Consider the following 22025-nt stretch of genomic DNA (forward strand, 5'->3'; position numbering starts at 1 on the left):
TAATCTACTGCTAATCTACTCAACTTGTACAAATAGGACTGTCTATTTAGTGATACAGATAGTGTACACCAATTTTCTATAAATATTACCAGATTTGATGCTGAAGATACATGTAAAATGATATTCTTTGTGTCGATTGAAAAAATATCTGACAAATATGTTTGACCAATGCAATGGCAGCACTTTAAACATCTCAGCATGCAGTGCTGATAAAGATTTTTTATTCATTTTTAAATGCAAAAGGTGAAAATGTTTGCACCTTTTATAAAACTGAAGGCTGTTTTGGTGAATCAGCTAAAAATCTGCAAGCGCTTAATCATAGATTAGTTTAAAACGACTCAATTTTTTTAAATTTAAATTTAAAAATTCAAAATGTACCAATTGTTTAGCAATAATTCAAGCTAACAAAATCTATCAACATATAAGAGCAACAATAATGCCTACTCAAAATGATCTCTCAGGATGTTTAGATTGGAAACTCAAAAGAATTTAGAGACCTCCAGCTCAACAAGTTGCAGTTCGTTTTAACAGGGATGGTATTGAATTATTGATAACGACAATAGTTGTGGTGAAGCATTAACACAGACATAAGAATAACTTACATGTATGTATAACGTATAACTTGAATAAGTATGAAGAGAACATCTTTGACTAGCTAAAATCAAATTTGAAATTAGACCATAAAAGGTAAGTGCAATCTTGGATCCAAGAAATTGGACCTATTCACTCATGTTTTCCGTATGCTTGTAAATAACATCATGCTTCAAAGATCTTGGAAAGTGTCACTGTAACAATTTTTAGTTTTTTCATGTCTTTAGTGCATTCAATAAAGTTTAGGAGTTGTAAAGGGATGTTCTATAGATTTAATAATACTCAATAAAGGATTTAATATTCAAAATAAGAAGTATTTTAAAATAAATGACAGCAGAAATTAAGCGTCTTGTAAGTTTATTGATTCATATACCCAGCAAAATACAACCACAGTAAATTTAGTGTATTGTAATGGGTTTAAAAAATGTAAATGTAACAAAATAATGGGTTTAAAAATTTAATTTAAACCTAATTAATAGCTAATAAGCCAACTAGTGCACTTCAAAAAGGATGACTCTTCAATTAAACTTTAACAACAATGAAAAATGACAAATACTATTGAATTTTACAAAAGAAACAGAAACAATAATATATGGTCGACATACTAATAGAGAGGTAAATAGCGGTGCTGTTATGCATAAAATTGTATTACACGTACAATAGTTCAAACCCAGGGTTGATACTTTGAAAGAAACACTCACCTGGTTAGGCCCAAACTTGGATATTGTACCCCCAATCACCTGGTTGGTCAATTTGAAATACGCCCTCTAAACACTGGAAGTTCGTTAGGGGGCCCCCAGATTCCACGCCTCGCTAAACATCCAATATGATTCTGAAGCTATAAAAATAATTTCTTGCTGGTGAATTTAGCTTATCTTTGACCTCAAAATCACAATTGAACAATGTGAAGAAAGCTATGAGAAACATGGGCCCTTTCACTGGCTTGGCTGTGGAAACCCCCCTAAAATAGCAAATTTACTGACAGTGCCCCATGGTCTGAAAAACCACCCTTAAAACGTGATTTTGGGCCGAGCCTAATGGGCCTTTAGAATTGGAGTATCAACCCTGGAAGTTCATACTGTAGCCGCATTTAAAGGACGGTTGTCTTCTCTTTGTAGACTTGGCGATAATTCCATTGGATGAGGCGATTAATGCCGCTAGAAATTGAGCTAAGTGCAAAGGTGACTGCATCGTTATCTTGTGACTAAAATTCATTACAAGTTGAACATCAGCACAATTGCAGAAGAATGTATAGTTGGTGTTGCTTGAAAAGTGCATTCATTAGTACAGTCTGCCCGCTTGTTGTTATAGGCTTGATTCTCTGGTTGATCGAGAGGAGATTTCATGTGTTTTATATTTTATCACACAAGGTTTGTCAGATTCTTTTTAGCCTTTCATTTTTTGGTTTATCAAATATTCGTTGATTCCTAAAAAGCCACTATGAAGTTAGTCCGGGCTGCCAGGACCCATAGGGTTGTTAGTAGGACTAAACTGACGTGTTACTATAGCATCATGGCATACAAGTTAAACCCTACTGGATAAAAAAACAGTTTTTTTTGTAAAAGTCTATATGACAAACTACAACGCATTGTGGCTTCGCTTAGAAGCCAATATAGAAGCAAGATAGCCAATAGAAGAAATTCAAATAAACTAAAAAGAGAAAAGAAGGAAGTGAGAACAACGTGATACAGCAGGGGTGATCAAATCAATGATATACAGCCCCCAGGAGGCTGTATATCATTGATCAAATAGAGGTAAAAAACAGAGGACTAAAACGAAAATGTAGACGTATATAATACAGCGAAAAAAAAATTAAAAAAGAAGCAAAGCAAAAATATAAATTTCTAAAAGAAAAAGAAGGTAATAATAACAATAATACACAACTAACATTAAACAAATGTTAATAAACCATAAACTACAGTATTATGGAAAAAAGTTCAAACTGAAAGAATAAAATTGAAATGGAGTGAAAAGAGAAGGGTTAGTAGATTAAAAAAGACGAATAAACCAACATTTTTTGTGTATTTTAAATAAAGTCACATCATTTAGTTTCCTGAGAGACTCCTGGTGAGAACAGTTGTTAAATAATGTTGTGTTATTGTATTAACCAGATATAGATGTGACTTCCAGTTGAAGGGCGGCACTCTGGGACTTTTTAGAATAATAAACTTCTAATCTACCATTTAACCTAACTGTATCTGTCTGTATAAACTAACATGGTGGCCCCTACAAATTGTTACATGTTGTAAATCAATGCTTGGGTAATTTTTTTACCTCATTTTTGTCCCAGGAGTCAAATTTGTGTAGATTTGCCTTTTTGTGCATTAGTTAAATTTTTCGTTATCTAGCGTTATGACAGCCGGCCCCAAATTTAGCCCACCGCAAGAATTTGACTTTGAACCAGAAAAATGGTCAGAATGGTTCTCGAGATGGGCTAGATATCGAGCTAGTACCAAACTCTCAGAAGAAGAAGATCAGGAACTGCAGATTAGCAGCTTCTTGTACTGCATGGGTAATAAGAGTGAGACTATCTTTGCAAATTTGAGCCTGACTGATACAGAGCGCAAAGTTTATAACACTGTTACTACAGCATTTACAAACTATTTTTCTCTACGCAGATGTATTATCTTTGAACGATCCAGATCCTTTCGTAAGGCCCAATAACTGGGGAAACTGTGGAACAGTATGTCCGAGCATTGAACGACATTGCTGATCATTGTGATTTTGCTAGTCGATCCGAGCAGATACAAATGGTAGTAGGCATTTATGCCTACTACCATTTATACCATTTATACTCCCTTATAAGGGATGTGGCCGCAGCAGGGAGATGCAAAAAATGGATGTGGATAAGTTAACCGAAGAAGTTGCCATCAACTTGGCTCGTCAGTCTGAGCAAGTTGAAATCCACAGTAAAAAACTTGCCAGTTCTCATCCTACTCCAACTGCAGGTGTACAAAATTCAGTCGATGCCATACACCAACCTTCACGCCGCGATGTTCCAAATTTGGTGGAAACCAAAGCTCTACTGCTGCTACTGAGACACATACTCGTGATAAACCATGTTCATAACAAAGGCACCTGCCCTGCCAAAAACACCAAGTGTAATACATGTGACAGTGTTGGACATTGTAGACAAAATGTGCAGGTCTGCTTCAACTAACCCTATCCAACCTGGAACACAAGTCAATGATGTAACTGCCAACCTCGACAGCGTATTTTTAAAAGAGGTAATATCTACTACTCATAATGAATCTCTCGACTCCAGCGTGTGGTTCAAATCAGTTGTGGTAGACAAGCTCAATATACCAGTTCGACTCAAACTTGATACCGGAGCTCAAGTGTCAGTCTTGCCAAGCAAATTATGTCCAAACGTTCAGTTACAAGGGTGCCAAAAAAGGCTCATTGGTCCCGGTGAAAATGTAATACCTGTTCTAAGATGCTTCCAAAGTAGGCTAACTGTCGACAACACTTGTCATGACGAAACATTGTATGTTATAGACCAACCGAAAGCATTGCTTAGTAGGCATGCTTGCGTTTGTTTAGGCCTAGTAGCATGTGCATGTGATGTTGATGATGTAGGTAATGGTAATGATATTTTAGGGTAGAATTCCGAAGCCTTTTGTAGAGCTAGGCTAGATGGAGCATAGTGAAGGTATTGAGTTGAGTGATAACTCTAAACTGTTTGCCATTCACACACCTCGTGCAGTCTCGTATCCGCTAATGGACAACATCAAATCAGAGTTAGAGGACATGGTCTCTAACAAGGTTATCTTTCCCGTAAATCGACCAACTGATTGGTGCACGCCTGTGGTAGTAGTACTTAAAAAGAACAAAAGAGTTAGACTCTGTTTCGACTTTACAGAACTGAACAAGCGAGTGAGACGCGAAGTGTACCCAGTGGCTCACGTTCAGTCTAGTTCAGCTAAGTTGGTTTCAGGCGCTACCTTCACCAAACCCGATGCCAACTCGAGATTTTATCAAATTCCCCTCAAAGAGCAGCATAAGTATCTAATTACATTCTTGACCCCATTCGGGACGTGTGCATTCAATTGCCCAAGGTTTGACTTATCATTCAGCCCGGAAATTTACTCCAAAATTGTTTCCTAAGTCGTCAGTGGCTTGGAGGGAATTATCTGTCACATGGACGATGTCTGTATTTGGGGCAAAAATGTAAAGGAACACGACGCCCGGGTTCGTGCGGTGCTGGAGAGAATGTCGAATGCAAACATGACCCATAACACCTGTAAATGTAAGTTTTCCTGTAGCCAGATAACATTTCTAGGGCATGTGATATCATCCACTGGCATGCGAGCTGGTCCAGATTCGATTCAAGGCATCGAAAGTTTTGCCACGCCTACATGCACTAAAGATGTCCGTAGCTTTCTCGGTATGTGCAACCAGCTTAGTAAATTTTCGACTAGGTTTGGAAGTATTAGTACCCCTATGTGAGCTGTTGCGTAAAACTGCATGTAGTACTGGGGCGAGTCGCAAGAACGGCCGTTTAAGCAAATCAAGAAGGAGCTATGGAAATATGTAGAGCTGACCGCCTACAACCCAGGTCAAGAAACAATAATTCAGACTGATGCACGTCGTGAAAGCATAGGAGCCGCTCTATTGCAGACACAAGATGATGGCAATTCGAGACTGGTAAGCGCCGCTTCTCGAGCATTGAGCGACACCGAGAAGCGTTACGCAACAACTGAGCAGGAGGAACTAGGGGTTGTCTGGGCCTGCGAAAAGTTCAAGCAGTATATAATAGGCATAACGGTAGCAATGAAAACTGACCACAAAAACCTCTCGTGCCACTCCTGAATGATATTGAAATAGATAAGCTTCCTGCTCGCATCCAGAGATTTCGCATGAGACTCATGAGGTTCGATTATCACATTGACTACATTTCTGGAAAAGATAATATAATTGCAGATGCCTTGTCGCGCTATTGCCTCCAATGAGGATTATGCGTTCACTGCTGACGTAGAACTTCATGCTATTCCTGCACTGTACCGGGCTGCTTCTTCTGCTCGTCTCCACGAACTAAGCATACTTCAGGGGGAAGATGAAGTCTTAGCAAGGCTCACAGACTATGTTAAAAATGAGTGGCCTGCTTACCTTCCGTCAAACGAGATCCTCCACCCGTACTTTGAGAATCATGAAAGGCGGTCTCTGATAGGAGAGATTCTGGCCCTAGACAGTCGAATTATTATCCCTCAAGTTAATCGAATGGCAGTGTTGAATCAAGTTTACTAAGGCCACCCAGGCATAACGAAATGTTCCGACAGAGCCAGAAAATCTGTTTGATGGTCTGGAATGTCTCAACAAATCGCGGATGTTGTCAAAAATTTTACTTCGTGTCGGATGTTCTCTAAGGCCCATGCGCAGCCGTTACTTTGTTCGGACTACTCACAAAGACCCTGGGAGAGAGTAGGCAGCGACCTGTTCCAGTTCAAGAACAAAACATACCTGCTGGTAAATTACTATTCACGTTATATTGAAGTAGCGCTGCTCGATGACCTGGCTAGCGTCGAAGTTATCCGTCACATGAAGAGCATATTTGCTCGTCACGGCGTGCCCGAAATGTTGGTGTCGGACGATGGGCCCCAATACGCTTGCGAGGAATTTAAAACCTTTGCCTCCAAATACTCATTCACTCACATTACGAGCTCGCCCAAATACCCACAGAGTAACAGAGCAGATAAATGCGCCATCCAAACGGTAAAATCCATCCTCAAAAAGGAACTCGACCCTTATCTGGGGCTAATTGCCTACCGATCATCACCACTTGAAAATGGGAAGTCACCCTCAGAACTGCTTATGGGGAGATGTATCCATACGACAGTGCCGTCATTATTCGTTATGCTACAGCCGGTAGCTATCGATACCGAGGACATTGCTGCTAAGGAAAGAGAAAGCCGCGAAAAAAGTGCTATAAACTTTTGATCTCAGACACCGTGCTAGAGAAAGGTCTTCTATCAAATGTGGTACTGCCGTTTTTGTGAAAGACTTTCATCGCAATGCAGAAGTCACAGGTGCACCCGCAAGTACCCCGCGATCTTTCATTGTACAAGATGATACCGGCAGAACCATCCGTCGTAACCAATGTGATTTAGTAGAGCTCCCCACATCAAACGCTTCGCCAAAACGATTGAGCTTTGGCCTGGGGCTAAAACCACTTCGTATTATTGACATGTAAAATAGCTGTTCCATCTTGCAAACATTTAGGGTTGGACTCAATGCTAGTATAGTTTTATCATTCGTTATGTTGTATTCTGTTTTGAATTCTTTTGGTTTTTTCATTTTCCTGGGAGGGGGATGTTGTGTTATTGTATTAACAGGATATATAATAGAACCTCGGTTCTCGAACGCTTCGGTTCTCGACCAACTCAGTTTTCGACCAAAAACTGAGATTTGTTGGCCTCGGATCTCGACCATAAATTTGGTTCTCGACTAAACCGGAACATGCGCATTTGAATTAAACGTTCGGAACAGCTCCAGAAACAGCATGTTTATACGTTAAACGACGTTGTTATGAGCCACTCTCGGAAGGTTCTCAAACAAAAAGATAAGTTTCGTGTCATAAATTCTTTACAAAAAGGAGCCATTTGGGAAGACGTTGCCTCTACTGAAGAGATTTTCTAGGGACACAAATCTATCATTCTAGTTACCCTAAATTGTTTTGGAGGAGGATTCTTTTTCAAAGATGTGAAGTAAACATGCCATTGCTGTTTCTATTTTCTTTTTCCCACGGTTTTTGATGTAACTGATCTGTTGCATTTTTTTGCTGTTTCATGTTCAATTTCTGCGATTTTTGGTATTGTATCGTAACCTTTAATGTTTTCGATGTTCCAAGAGGAAAGCATACGAAATGTCTACTTTTTGTCTTTTTTCATCATCGTAGATAGAAAATCTTTTATTAAAATTAAACACGATCTATATCTACCCGTTTTTATTTATAGTATGCAGTACAGTTTATGGTGTAAAATGTTAAAAAATATTTTACCGAAGTTGTCAAATTGACTTGTAACGAATTAAAACTTACATACATTAATTCTAATGGCAAAAACTTGTTTCGGATCTCGAACAACTCAGTTTACGAACAACCTTCTGGAACAGATTGTGTTCGAGAACCGAGGTTCCATTGTAGATGTGACTTCCAGTGGAAGGTAGCCTGTCTTGACAAACTGTTGTTTTTGCGGAGTTGTCCCCGTCGCGCGGGCGAGCAACACAACAGCTTGTCACAAGACGTATTGCACCTGATGCATCAGCTGCACTATAGGGCGTTGTTCTCTTCCGTCTATGCGGCTATGATGCGATGTTATGTCGGTCGCTCCATTGGTAATCATAACGGATTTAGCGCAAAGATTTATGTAGAAAAAAATAATATTACAACGTTTAACCAGCGACCAGTCTCCGCGGTAAACTTTAGTAGAACTTGAGAACTTAAGCAACAACAGCGACTAAACATGTCGTTATTTGTGCGCTCAGTCAGTTTAATTTCTATTTTTGTATCAGTCAGTTTTATTTGTTCTTATGGATTTTATTTTCAATTTATTTTATTTTTAGGTTTTACTAAAGTTTACAACAGAGTTGTAAACAACCAACAGTCTTTGGTTAAACGTTGTAATCTTATTTTTTTCTACATAATATTTTGCGCGAAATCAGTTACGATTACCAATGGAGCGACCGATGTAACATCGCAACTAAGCCGCATAGACGGAAGAGAACAACTCCCTATAAGTGCAGCTGATGCATCAGGTGCAGTACGTCTTGTGACAAGCTGTTGTGTTGCTCGCCCGCGCGACGGAGACAACTCCGCAAAAACAACAGTTTGTCAAGACAGGCTAGGTGGAAGGGTACTCGGGGACTTTTTGTAATAAACTTTGTGAATTCTAATCCAACATCTAACCTAACTGTATTTGCCTGTATAACCTAACAAATAACGTGCAGGTACCTACCTGGTTACAACACTGTAGAAAAAGAGCGTCCGTGAGGTCCTGTGTAGCTTATATGTCAATAGTTCCGAGAAGCCAATAAAGCCATGAATCTTATACTGTTAATCTGATAACTTGAACACCATTGCGGTATCATCATTGACCTTAACTCTTAGTAGCGTTTCACCTTTGCCATAGACATTGTTACGCTACAAAAAACCTCAAAACACGATTACACACCAACAGTCAAATCTTGGGCTAAACCATCAATCATTTTTGGAGTACCACAAGAAGTATATTACATACATATTGTGTTTAAATACATCGATGTTACAATGTATTTTAGTTTAATCATGTTAAATACCATATGACATGTGTTTACTCAATCAAATCAGTCTTGGTGGTGTTCATTGTAGGTAAATAGAACTTCTGAAAGACATGGAGGGGAAATAGTAGCTCGAGTTCTCAAAGATCATCATGTCAAATTTTTGTTCTGCTTGTCTGGTGGGCACATATCACCTATTCTTGTGGCAGTTGAGAATGAGAAAATAAGGGTGGTTGATGTGAGAGATGAGGTAAGTAAACCATGTATTGTATTTCAATACCATTTTCCTTCACGTGTCGCACCGATTTACTTTGAATGTAATATATTTTTGGTAAAAAGCTTTTTTGTTCTATTCTCCTGTATAACCTGATTTGAAGCTCAAATCTTTGAACATCGAGCTCGTTAGGTAGTTGGCTTGTTCTTTAGTTGCTTTTCGCTGAATAGGTGTCAGCTGTATTTGCTGCTGATGCAGTTGCCAGATTATCTGGCAGCATCGGTGTCGCTGCTGTGACAGCTGGACCTGGCCTTACAAATACTGTTACCGCTATAAAGAATGCTCAAATGGCAGAGTCTCCAGTACTTTTACTCGGTGGAGCCGCTGCGTCCATTACTAAGGTAAGTCACAACTTAGCTCATTAAGTGGAAGGTATGGGATGAGTTCAGCTCGCTTTTGTGTACTTAAGTTATGCACCAAAGATAGAAATGCTTTCAATGTTATTATTGCTGTCATGCTTAGTTTCACATGTTTTGCTGGGCTTAAACTTATGCCATTCGCCGTTGCCCTTTTACAAAACATAAGATGACCAATCGTAGAACGGATTACGCTAAGACTGCTCTCTTGATTGGTTTATACTTAAAAGTCTTTGTCTAGTCTTGCGGCAATTTTAGGGTCGAGGAGCTTTGCAGGAGATAGACCAGATGTCTCTCTTCAAACCACTCTGCAAATATACAGCAACTGTGACTTCTGTGAGAGACATCGCTCCTATACTTCGGACGGCTATCAGAACAGCGCAGTCCGGAACACCTGGTCAGTATAGGTCTAACTAGCATTTCTGGTTTTGGTAAAGTTTTATGTCGCTAACTCATTTCAATAGATCACATGCTTTAATAAATCTCTGCTCTTACTAGCGGATTTGATGTTCAAAGGTCATTAGTAATTAGCAACTCCTTATCTCTGTAAGTAGAAAAACATTCAAGTTGCGTGGAGGGTTTGATAACTTCAGTTTTTCAACATTTGGTTATGTTGTTTGTGTTCATTACAAACTTCATGGGTCACCTCTGCGATACCTTGCTTCACTGTTTGTGAGAGAGGAGGATTAAGATAGGTTGGAAATGATCATGATAACTATGAACAATATACTGTACCCGCTTGCAAGCTTATTAGAAATAAGTAATGCTCACAATATGACTTTAGTCATCAGGAACAAATCTGAGAGGAAGTTGTATACCCCTGATAGATCTTTGTTGCCTCGATGTCATATGGTTTACTCCAGACAATCCCAACAGTTCATGTAGCTATTCTGTAACAGAGGTTTGTCCATGACACAAGTAGCTTAGTGCCAGTGCTGGCTACTATGCCGTCAATAGAGCCAGCTGTCATTTTGGAAAATAACAAATTGAGCAGAGCTGAGATTAGATGGCTTATAAAATACCAACTCGTACGAATTACTTGCACTGGTTTCAATCACTGTATTTCAACCATCTTGTTTATAGTGGCCATATAGAAAAGAACGAGGACCCTGTATCAGATAAAGCTAAGGTTCATTTTATCAGCTACTGCTCATCACTTATATTAAACATATTAAAACTAGCTAGTACTAACTATAATAAGGCATGATTTCTAGCATTTTATACAGGGCAACTCAAAAAGATTTAGTGGTTTAATAGGAAGTTATCCCACTTTACCTTAAAACATGATCACCAAGTTATTTGTTAATTCTCAACCATATAAATGCTTTATACTGAGCATTTGAATACAGTCAATTTGATATCTGGCATGAGTTGATGTATCTAAGAAGTGTATATAAGCTGGTTTACTAGAGATGTTGGGGCTGCGCATTTAGACAACAAGTAAGGGCATCTTGCCATACACTTTCCATGTGTGCCAGGAATGGTAGAAACTAGTGTATTACTGTTAGCCATTGTTTGCTCTGCTTCTATACTCCTAGACAATGGAAGCTCTCAAATATAACAACAAAATTAAGGCAGGAAATGTAGTCTTTACACGGAGTAAAGGAGTTGTATGAACCCTCAACTCTACCCGCTGTCTGTTCTCATTGGTTTTATGGCATGTAAAACCAATGTAATCAGTGTAATCTTCTGCTACTGCCTTTCTGTGTGATTTCATAGATGCATATATTTGTGTTTGGCTGTTTTGTAATCCACTATCATTCGTTATTCACAGTAACTTACATTTCTAACAGAAAGTTCAAGGCTGTAGCTTATGCGAGTGTCTCATATCAACTGCTATCATTTGTCTCAGTGTTTCCCTCTGATTCCTGCAGGACCCGTGTTTGTGGAGTTTCCCATAGATGTCTTGTACAAGTACAAGCTTGTGGTTAGGGAGGTGGGAATAAAGGAAGGTGGTGGCTTCGGACAAAAACTAGTCAATACGTAAGATTATTTTCGTTGTATTCGGTTCTCTCTCAGATATTCTATCTACATGTATGTACTACCTCAGTTTTTGTTATTTCTGCTGCTCAAAGTTCCTTCACATTTGTCCTCAATTCTAGATACCTTTATAACTACGTAGACAATATATTCAGTGGAGCCTGGGAACCACGAGATACCCACCCACTCCCGGTTGACATTCCAATGCCCTCTCTCAAGGAAGGTGGGCATCATTCGCTGCAGTTCTCAGGCTATATATTCTCATTTCATGTGCATCATTCCTTAGATACTGCCTGCAATCATTGACCTTAGGAGGGGATCAGGTATGAAATTGACTAATTGGTCTGTTATAGTCAGCTCCGCAGCCGGGATTCTTTGCAAGGCCAAGTCCCCAGTGATAGTCATAGGTTCTCAGGCCATGCTACCTCCGATTCATGCTGATGACTTGAGGGAGAGCCTCGAGGTGAGATATATCCATTGTTTATTTATTCTCTGTGTTCACCAGTGATAAACATAATCTATCCGCAGCAACTATCTAGGAAAGTCTGAACAACCAACACAGTTCATTTGATTAGTAAACAGCTATGCTGGTAGCTAGCCGGTTATGCTGGTAGCTAGTTGTGCCAGCAGCTATGGAATACAGTCAAACCTCAGCATACAAATCATATTGTTAGTTATAAAATCCTGGATCTCAAGAAGACTACTGCGAGTGGTAGAATTGGTGAAAATAGGAAGAAGGTAAAGCCTTGTTGCAAATTGAGATAACAAATACAGTAATAGCAAAACGTGCACAAGCAACTTTGGATTCACTCTTTAAAAAATATCTGAAGCCATATATTGGTTATTGCAAAATTTAAATTGAAGATGATGTGATGAAGAGAAAGCCTGAAATGAGTGACTGTCTGATAATTTAAAATAAAATGTAAAAAATTATTCTTGCTAGAACTGAAAAAATATATAAATAAGTTACATTATATTAATTCAATATTTGGTTAATTATGTTAGACTAGCTCTGTAATTCTATCACAAACTTTACCTACACATCTGTCTCCGGAAGCCGTACCACAATCTGTCTGTAGTTAACATAAAGGGAAGTGACAATAAAAACCTCTTAGTGATTATTACTGTTTATGTACTTTCTAACATGTAAGATGGTTTTTACATTTAGTTTGGTATCTAGCTTTATATAATGGATTTGTTTTATGCTATTTGTATATACAATTATCTGAAGCATTTATTGTTAAGTTTTCAAGCTTTTGGCCGAATTATCCAAAGTACAATGTATTCATACAAGCATATTCGCTTCAACATATGACGGTTTAAACATACGAAAAATATTGAAATAACTCAAGTTCTATGTGAAGGGTAGACCGTATCCCTTTAAGGGTTGACCGTATCCCTTGAAGGGTACTCACTGCAGTCTGATGTTCATTCCGCTCCTTTTGAAGGCAACCAAGGACATATAATTGTTTAAGAGATTCCCCACAGGCAGCATTATTTTAATTCACCATGTTTAACTCTTAAAACTATCTTCTGATCGCTTGATCTATGAGCATACCAACAATTGTACTGTTTTTTGCATTCGGTGTTTTCATAGACTTACGGTATATGAACTACTATTGGTGAAGTAGGATGCAGATGCAGTCGGAAAACCCCCGTTGGGCAAGCAAATGACTGAACAGAAGGGTCATAGTTAAATTAGGCCTCAGTTCAGACGCAAACAGTTCTGTGGCATATTTGAAAAATCTCTAGTCATACCCCTTGCGGAATAGAAAGACAATGTTTCCAAAATGCACCAGACTACTAGAGATGTACTAGTATAATAGACCATTAGAGATGTACTAGTATAATAGACTATTAGAGATGTACTGGTATAACAGACTATTACAGATGTACTGGTATAACAGACTACTAGAGATGTACTAGTATAACAGACTATTAGAGATGTACTAGTATAATAGACCATTAGAGATGTACTAGTATAATAGACTATTAGAGATGTACTAGTATAATAGACTATTAGAGATGTACCAATATAACACACTATTAGAGATGCAATGTAGCGTTGGACCCTGATAGCTGACAGCAGCAACTGCTCTAGCAATCTAGGCAATCTGCATACTTTACCGGGGAAAGATTGTACTTGAGTTGAACACTAAAAGTAATTGCAAGTTGGTGTGCTGGTAAGTTGTGAGTAGTATGCTCATAGAATGTGGTATGTTGGTCGGTTATGTAGGTAGTGTCGTGTATACTGGTAAGTAAGCAAAGGTAAGTGTGCTAGTAGGTAGGTATCAGTATGCTGGTAGCTAGGGTAAGTTTGCTGATATGGCTTTTGTTGTTAAAATATGTTTTTTTTTCAAGTTTCATTCACTTTAGTCTACTGTCCTTTCTCCTTCGCAGTCATTAGGTGTGCCCTGCTTTCTTGGAGGGATGTCTAGAGGACTTCTAGGGCGGGACTCTCCTATTCAGTGTCGTCAGAAGCGAGGAGAGTGTCTAAAGGAAGCAGATACAATTGTTCTTTTAGGTGTGCTATTATTGCAACTCCCAATGTATTTGTCTTGCACTGTCAAATCTGGTATTACTGTGAGACGATGTTGCATTAGCATACATCTGTTATGACAAGCTATGTTTTTGGGTGTGACATGATACCATGTTATGGTAATGTAATTCTTTTCATGAAGATCATTAGTTTGAAAACTGCTCAGTATTATCACTGAAATTGGGATAAAGTTGTAATAGTAGATGGAAGTAAACTAACTTCTTCAGCAGTATGTTAACCTGTGTGCATGAACATGTATGAGGAAATCGCATCTACTGTTGTGGGTTACACAGGCTCCGTCTGCGACTTTAGACTCAGCTATGGTCGGTCTCTCAACAGGAAAGCCAAAATTATAGCAGTTAATAGGAATAAAGATCAGCTCTGGAGGGTGAGTTTCACCTCATGTTACTTTCTCAAAGCTGACATCGGATGAAGTAGTCTGTGTTTTGCTACTGTCTCCATTATAACATCTGATAAAAATGTTTCCTTACCAATATGATAGATACTCTATACTTTATTGACTCTTCACATCACCTGATAGATACTCTATGCTTTATTGAGTCTTCACATCACCTGATAGATACTCTATTCTTTATTGACTCTTCATGTCAGCTGATAGATACTCTATACTTTATTGACTCTTCACATCACCTGATAGATACTCTATGCTTTATTGAGTCTTCACATCACCTGATAGATACTCTATTCTTTATTGACTCTTCATGTCACCTGATAGATACTCTATTCTTTATTGACTCTTCATGTCACCTGATAGATACTCTATGCTTTATTGACTCTTCATGTCACCTGATAGATACTCTATGCTTTATTGACTCTTCATATCACCTGATAGATATTCTATTCTTTATTGACTCTTCATATCACCTGATAGATACTCTATACTTTATTGACTCTTCACATCACATGATAGATACTCTATTCTTTATTGACTCTTCATATCACCTGATAGATACTCTATTCTTTATTGACTCTTCATATCACCTGATTGATACTCTATGCTTTATTGACTCTTCATATCACCTGATAGATACTCTATACTTTATTGACTCTTCACATCACATGATAGATACTCTATTCTTTATTGACTCTTCATATCACCTGATAGATACTCTATTCTTTATTGACTCTTCATATCACCTGATAGATACTCTATGCTTTATTGACTCTTCATGTCGCCTCATGGATACTCTATACTTTATTGACTCTTCATGTCACCTGCTAGATAATATATTCTTTTAGAATTCTGACATGTTCTGGAAGCCCAGTCTTGCAGTCCAGGCAGATGCCGCAACTTTTCTGGTAGAGCTGCAGCAGATGATTGGCAAACTAGAAGTTGATGGAGCATGGCTCAGCAAGCTGAAGAAAAAAGATGCAGACAAAGAGGAGACCAACAGGTAAGCTATGGCTACCTTATATGACCTTTTATTGCACAAGTGTCAATGACTGAAATAAATTCATTCCATATTTTATACTCTGCTGCATATAATTGTTTATGCTTATATGTTGCAAGAGTACAACGATGATGCTACATGATTGTATATATCATAAAGTGTTGTCTCTGTTGGTAGAAAAAAGGGAGAAGAGGAGACAGACAAGCACCTGAACCCTCTGAAAGTGCTGCAGACATTGGAGGATGTTGCTGGTGAAAATGCATTGATGGTGGCTGATGGAGGAGACTTTGTTGGCACTGCTGCTTACATTCTTAGGTCAGTGACAGTTTGGCTGTAGTGGTGTTATCTTAGCCTTTGATCCTAACCATTGTCACTGTGCACCTCTTTCTGTTAATAATTCATTTTTATTAGTAACATGTATTTCACTAATATGGGAATCGGTACTAGTAAATTGATTTTTTACCAGTTACAATACTCAATGTTAGTAAAACTACTCTGTATTAGTAGCACTACTCTGCACTAGTAACATTACTCTGTACTAGTTACACTACTCTGTACTAGTAACACTACTCTGTACTAGTAACACTACTCTGTACTAGTAACACTACTCTGTACTAGTAACACTACTCTGTACTAGTAACACTACTCTGTACTAGTAACACTACTCTGTACTAGTAACACTACTCTGTACTAGTAACACTACTCTGTACTAGTAACTCTACTCTGTATTAGTAACACTACTCTGTACTAGTAACATTACTCTGTACTAGTAACACTACTTTGTACTAGTAACTCTACTCTGTACTAGTAACATTACTCTGTACTAGGAACACTACTCTGTACTAGTAAAACTACTCTGTACTAATAACATTACTCTGTACTAGTAACACTACTCTGTACTAGTAACACTACTCTGTACTAGTAACACTACTCTGTACTAGTAACATTACTCTGTACTAGTAACACTACTTTGTACTAGTAACTCTACTCTGTACTAGTAACATTACTCTGTACTAGGAACACTACTCTGTACTAGTAACACTACTCTGTACTAGTAACATTACTCTGTACTAGTAACACTACTCTGTACTAGTAACATTACTCTGTACTAGTAACATTACTCTGTACTAGTAACACTACTCTGTACTAGTATCACTACTCTGTACTACTAATACTACTCTGTACTAGTAACACTACTCTATACTAGTAACACTACTCTGTACTAGTAATACTACTCAACCTGAGTTAAAAATTCAATGTATTTAATAGTTTCTTTGTATTTTTAAATCGTCATATTTTGGAGCAAATGATCTGAAACACAATTGAACTTCATTTAATGAAACCTTGTAAAACACTGGCTGTAAAGTAACTGAATCATATGTAATTATCTGAATAGATGAACATAATCATTAACATAAATATTTTATTATTAATGTGTCTTTATGCATTAAAACAGGCTATTGGGCGCAGCCTTGGCGATACAGGCAATTGGTGGTGGTGAATTGGTAGAGATTATCTATAATTATCACCATCTCTACCAATTCACCACCACCAATTGCCTGTACCAATTCACCACCAACAATTGCTCAACAAACTATCTATAATTATCACCGTTTGTTGAGCTTGTACTACATTAACACTAAATTGTATGGCTTATTTATTGCTGTAGTTTATATATACTTCTTATATTTTCATCCTTATTTATCATTTTCAGCCTCTCAATTCTTACTATTTCCGCCTTTCTTTGCTTTTAATCACTTTCACCTTCTTTCTAATGATAAATACTAAATGGCATCGCAGACTTTCTAAAAAATTGACCTGAAGGCGCCATTTTAATACAATTCTATAATGTCTGCTTCAATTAAAAGAAGATGTTTATTTAATCACTTCTACTTGCATTAGTTTTCTGTTATAGGCTCTACTTACTGTTATAGCTAACTTACTGTCATAGGCTCTACTTACTGTTATAGCTAACTTACTGTTATAGGCTCTATATCGTGCTCTGTGGTAATACATATTTTTATGCAATTTTCAGGCCAAGAGGTCCTCTCCTTTGGTTAGACCCTGGTGCATTTGGAACTCTCGGAGTTGGCGGAGGATTTGCTCTTGGTGCCAAGCTGTGTCGCCCTGACAGTGATGTCTTTATCATATATGGTGATGGGTCGTTAGGCTACAGCATAGCAGAGTTTGACACATTTACTAGACACAAGGTTTGTCTTTTTCCTTCTAATAGACCATTTTACAGTAGTTGTGTGCTCCTTATTATCGTAGCCAATTGCTGCATGTATTGAGAACTGATTGGCAGGTTATATTTACTCTTTGGAATGACTCAAAGAGTAGGATTTTCGATAAATGCATTTTAATTTTTTGTTTCATAATCAATTTTAAGCAGCTGTTTACGATATGTTCGGAACAGTCTATGTATATGAATAAACCTTTACCCATATTGTACATGGTCACATGGTATACATGTTATAACCTACATACAGCTCAGTATTTTTGATCTGTTGCGCTACAAGCATGGCTTGTTAATTCAGTTGCTATTTTTCTACAGACACCAGTGGTTGCTGTAGTAGGCAATGATGCTGGCTGGACCCAGATCTCACGGGAACAAGTGCCTCTTTTAGGCAGCAATGTAGCCTGTGCTCTAGATGTAAGTATTTTCTGCATTCACAATAAGGATGCGCTGTTAATGTGTGTTATTCAGTTAAAACGAACCTGTTAATGATTAGAGTGATGAGATCTATCAAATGTTCAGAATATATTATAGTCACTTTACCTCTCACAGTTGCCTCCTCTAATCTGTAACATATTCACAACTGTACAGTCGACTCTCGTTAAAGCGGACCCTCTTAGACCGGATATCAGATAAGTCGGACAAATTTTGGCCTAGTAGCTACAATCAAACCGCAGTTATGTTCAAACATTTGATAATATGTGTATAAAGATTGTTAATAACAGTTTAGTAGATTATTAAATGTAAGCAACACCTGTCTATTGGGCCATTTATATAAATCACTCGCGAAAGTGAGTTACGTTTATCAATTATATAGTTTGTATGCTATTTAACTTTCATAATGATAGGATATAAGTTTATGTGATTTATAAATATTTTAAAAAAGCACAAAATAAATTTGAAAGAGTGACTTAAATTTATTATTCAGTAAAATAAAGTGGTTGTAATACTTCATATGTATGGAGATTTCTGCAAATAATTTGCCATTACAGAAGTTGTCTAACCTTTGTTGCTATTTTTAGAATTTTCTGCAGTTCAGAGTTTTTCTCACAGGTTAAATATTTTAAGGACATACAATATAGTGTACAGTATATAGCGTGTGTCAGTAGGCCTTATCAGTGTGATTTTTTTGTATATGTAAACCTATGCATATGCACGTCGATTAAACCGGACAATCAGCTCCACCTGGCCTACCACTACCCTTACTCTAGGACCCTTATATTTCGCTAGTATTTAGTTTCGTGAGTAGCATACAGAGTAAAATTGCGCTGCAACTTAATTTCGCAGCTCTGATGAGTGCAAAAATATAGTGATGTGAACAAACATAATTAGATTCCTCAGGTTCAGCTCACTGATAAGAAAAAAAAATCAATTTGGGACTAGTTTGTAATTGTGAACCGCAGGTAGAATGGTGTGGGTAAGATCGATAATGCAATTTGATCGCTTGCTGCCATTTGTTTCTTGGACTATCAATGAACAAAGCTATTTAATTTCGCGTTTTCGCTCGTTCGTTATGATAGTTTAGTTTCGCACATGAAATTTTCGTGAGAGGATGACTCTGCGAAAACGCGAAAGTAAGATGAGGCGAATACATAAGTGTCCTAGGGTATTACTCTATTTTAATGAGAGTCAACTGTACGCATAAATGAACTAAACCTCTTATAATTCGCTGCTCTAATCTATGAAATGTTTTCAACTTTATGTGTACCCTAGGACACTTAAGTATTCGCGGCATCTAACTTTCGCGTTTTCGCGGAGTCATCATCACGCGAAAAATTCATGCGCGAAACTAAACTATCATAACGAACTAGCGAAAATTCGAAATTAAATAGCTATGTTCTACACAGGCCTGTATTCACTGGTTGCAAGTTGGGGGGCTAATGTTAGACGACTAGTTATGAACGTCTGGGGTGTGGAGAAGGAGGGGGGGTGCTGTAAGCTCCCAACAGGTTTCTCTTATGTAGGGCCTCAGCCGGGCCTCTCACGTGAAGTTTTAAAAAATTTTATTGGCAAGTATCAACATTTTTCTATTTTTTGAGATTTGCTTTGTTTTAGCTGATGTGACTGACAAAACATTTTAAAATTAAAACAGGCAAAACTTGTATGCAGTTAAAAAGCTCAGAAAGAAGACATCTTTTTTTTAAGCGTTTTAACAAAGATCATTTTTGCCGATTTTATTTCAAGTTCATTAAGTAGGATATGGGCAAGCAGATGTTTGCTAAAACTTGATATTTTGCAAACCTTTATAAAAGTCGTTAACAAGAATATTTTGCCGCTGATGAAGATAATAATGACGCCTAAGAACTACTAAAAGTTGATGTTTGTATCTATGGCTTCGAATAAAGTGATATTCTACAGCGATAAAAACCTTTCTATAGCCGTTGGACTATGAAATTCCTAAAAAGTTGGGGCGTCTTAGCCGGCCAGCTGTCCAAGGGAATACGGCCCTGTAGTTCATTGATATCCACAACAAAATCGTGATATTAGAAATGCAGATAATTTTGTGTGTGATTGGGGTCATTGGGAAATTTCTAGTAAATTCGTTAATACACCGAATGAGCAGCATGGCAAAGCAAATTAAGATAACAAGTTTTTTTGGAAAAGCCAAGACAAACGAAGAAGATGATGATATCAGTTTAGTCACCGAATTTGTAACTGATGAGGATGAAAGTTTGGTAGGTGAAGTCATACAATTAAATAATACTTATTGTAGTGATGAATTTTACTGCCAACCAAAAACGATAACAACCCTCACCAGGTCCAACCATGTTATACAGTTCTGGTTGTGATGTTGGTTGTTATCTATTTTCTTTTTTATGAGACATGTACTGTATTTGATTTTTTTAAATTTGAAATATTGTGAACCCAAAACGTGCCATGGCCATCGCTTGCTATAAATACTTGAGATCTAATATCGGTACCATATCGGTCACGACGGAAAGGACCGAGACGTCATTGATAGTCCAAGAAACAAATGGCAGCAAGCGATCACGTTGAATTATCGATTTCTGCCATACATTTATACCTGCGGGTTACAAATACAAACTAGTCGCAAATATAAAAACTTTTTTTACTAGAGGACCGGACCTGAGGAATCTAATTTGTTTGTTCCACTGTATTTATTTTCACATCACTATATTTTCGCACTCATCAGAGCTGCGAAATTAAGTTGCAGCGAAATTTTAGTCTGTGTGCTACTCACGAAACTAAATACTAGCGAAATATAAGTGTCCTAGGGTAGGTGAGCTTTTCTGTTAGCATCGAGTTATCCCAGCAGTTTCAACCGTTAACAGCGCTAACTCATAATCCATTCATCTGTCCATTATTAATCATAGCCTGGCATCTTGAGTTGGCTCAATTGGTATCCACAACTCATGTTTATGTTAGACCTGTTCTGTATTCCAAGGCAATCCCTTATCAATTTGAAGTTTTACTTTTAGAGGCTATTTCATCAAAGGTTTTGCAACAATTTTGACTTTGAATATCAATTGTAATATAAATAATTTGGGTAACCTGTGTTATGTAGTATTCCGCCTACGAGCTGGTTGCCAAGGGTTATGGGGGAGACGGCTTGCGAGTGGACAGATCTAACCAATCAGAAATGAAAGAGATATTTGAGAAAGCAATAGCTGAGAGCCGCAAGGGCACCAGTTTCTTGCTCAACTTTCTCATCGGTAAAACTAACTTCAGAGAGGGTAGCATATCAGTCTAATTACCTGCCAATTGTTGTCACATTTTTATCTCTTCCTCTAGAGAGTCTGATAGGTTTTGTTGTAATTGTGCTAATTGGTTAATCTGTGGAGTTTTTGATTACGCTGTAAGTTAGTTTCATAGCGAAGTTTTTGATTTATAAGATTTGTCTGCTCAGCACTCAAATTATTCTTGTTTAGCTTGTGCTATGACTGTCTTCAGGTTTTTAGGGACCATTTTTATTTCTTATTGTAGCCATTATTTCTTCGTTCTTACAAAATTATTCTTCATTTTCAAAATAAAGCAGCTTACTTTTTTGTGTACATGTAATTGTTTGCGGATATTGTACAATTTCTCATCACAAAATATAGTAATCATGGTGTTTGATTGATGCACATTGGTGCACATGGTTGTCAACAAACAGGTTTTCTGGCATGAATTATCACCTACCTAGCAAGCCCGACAGGTCTGGCGATGTTGCAGTCATAACAGTTTGAGAGGCTGGTTTGCTACGCTTTTTAATGCCAGCTTTGCCAGCCCGGTCGGTGGTAGTCAGAAAAATCATTACTTCCTACAACTCTTTACTGCTACTCAATAATATTGAAGCATAATTCAGGCGGCCAGGTATCGCCATAGCTAACAGGTTGGTGAGAGTGTGGCGTATGAATGTTGGATTGCCGCACTGATGGATCAT

The 22025-nt window shown here is 37.8% G+C and overlaps 1 protein-coding gene across 1 annotated transcript; it reads left to right on the plus strand.

The window, feature by feature from the left end:
* The first annotated feature begins 1794 nt into the window (after window positions 1-1794).
* Window positions 1795-21713, plus strand: LOC137395310 (2-hydroxyacyl-CoA lyase 2-like). Its single transcript, XM_068082206.1, has 14 exons — window positions 1795-1961; window positions 8936-9094; window positions 9289-9459; window positions 9733-9871; window positions 11349-11457; window positions 11577-11677; window positions 11808-11917; window positions 13855-13978; window positions 14287-14381; window positions 15254-15408; window positions 15583-15720; window positions 17441-17615; window positions 17960-18058; window positions 21168-21713. The coding sequence occupies exons 1-14, from the start codon at window positions 1839-1841 to the stop codon at window positions 21351-21353; spliced, it is 1884 nt and encodes a 627-aa protein (XP_067938307.1). The 5' UTR covers window positions 1795-1838; the 3' UTR covers window positions 21354-21713.
* The last annotated feature ends 312 nt before the right edge of the window (window positions 21714-22025 follow it).

This window comes from Watersipora subatra, chromosome 4, assembly GCF_963576615.1.
Source record: "Watersipora subatra chromosome 4, tzWatSuba1.1, whole genome shotgun sequence".
Classification (NCBI taxonomy): Eukaryota; Metazoa; Bryozoa; class Gymnolaemata; order Cheilostomatida; family Watersiporidae; genus Watersipora; species Watersipora subatra.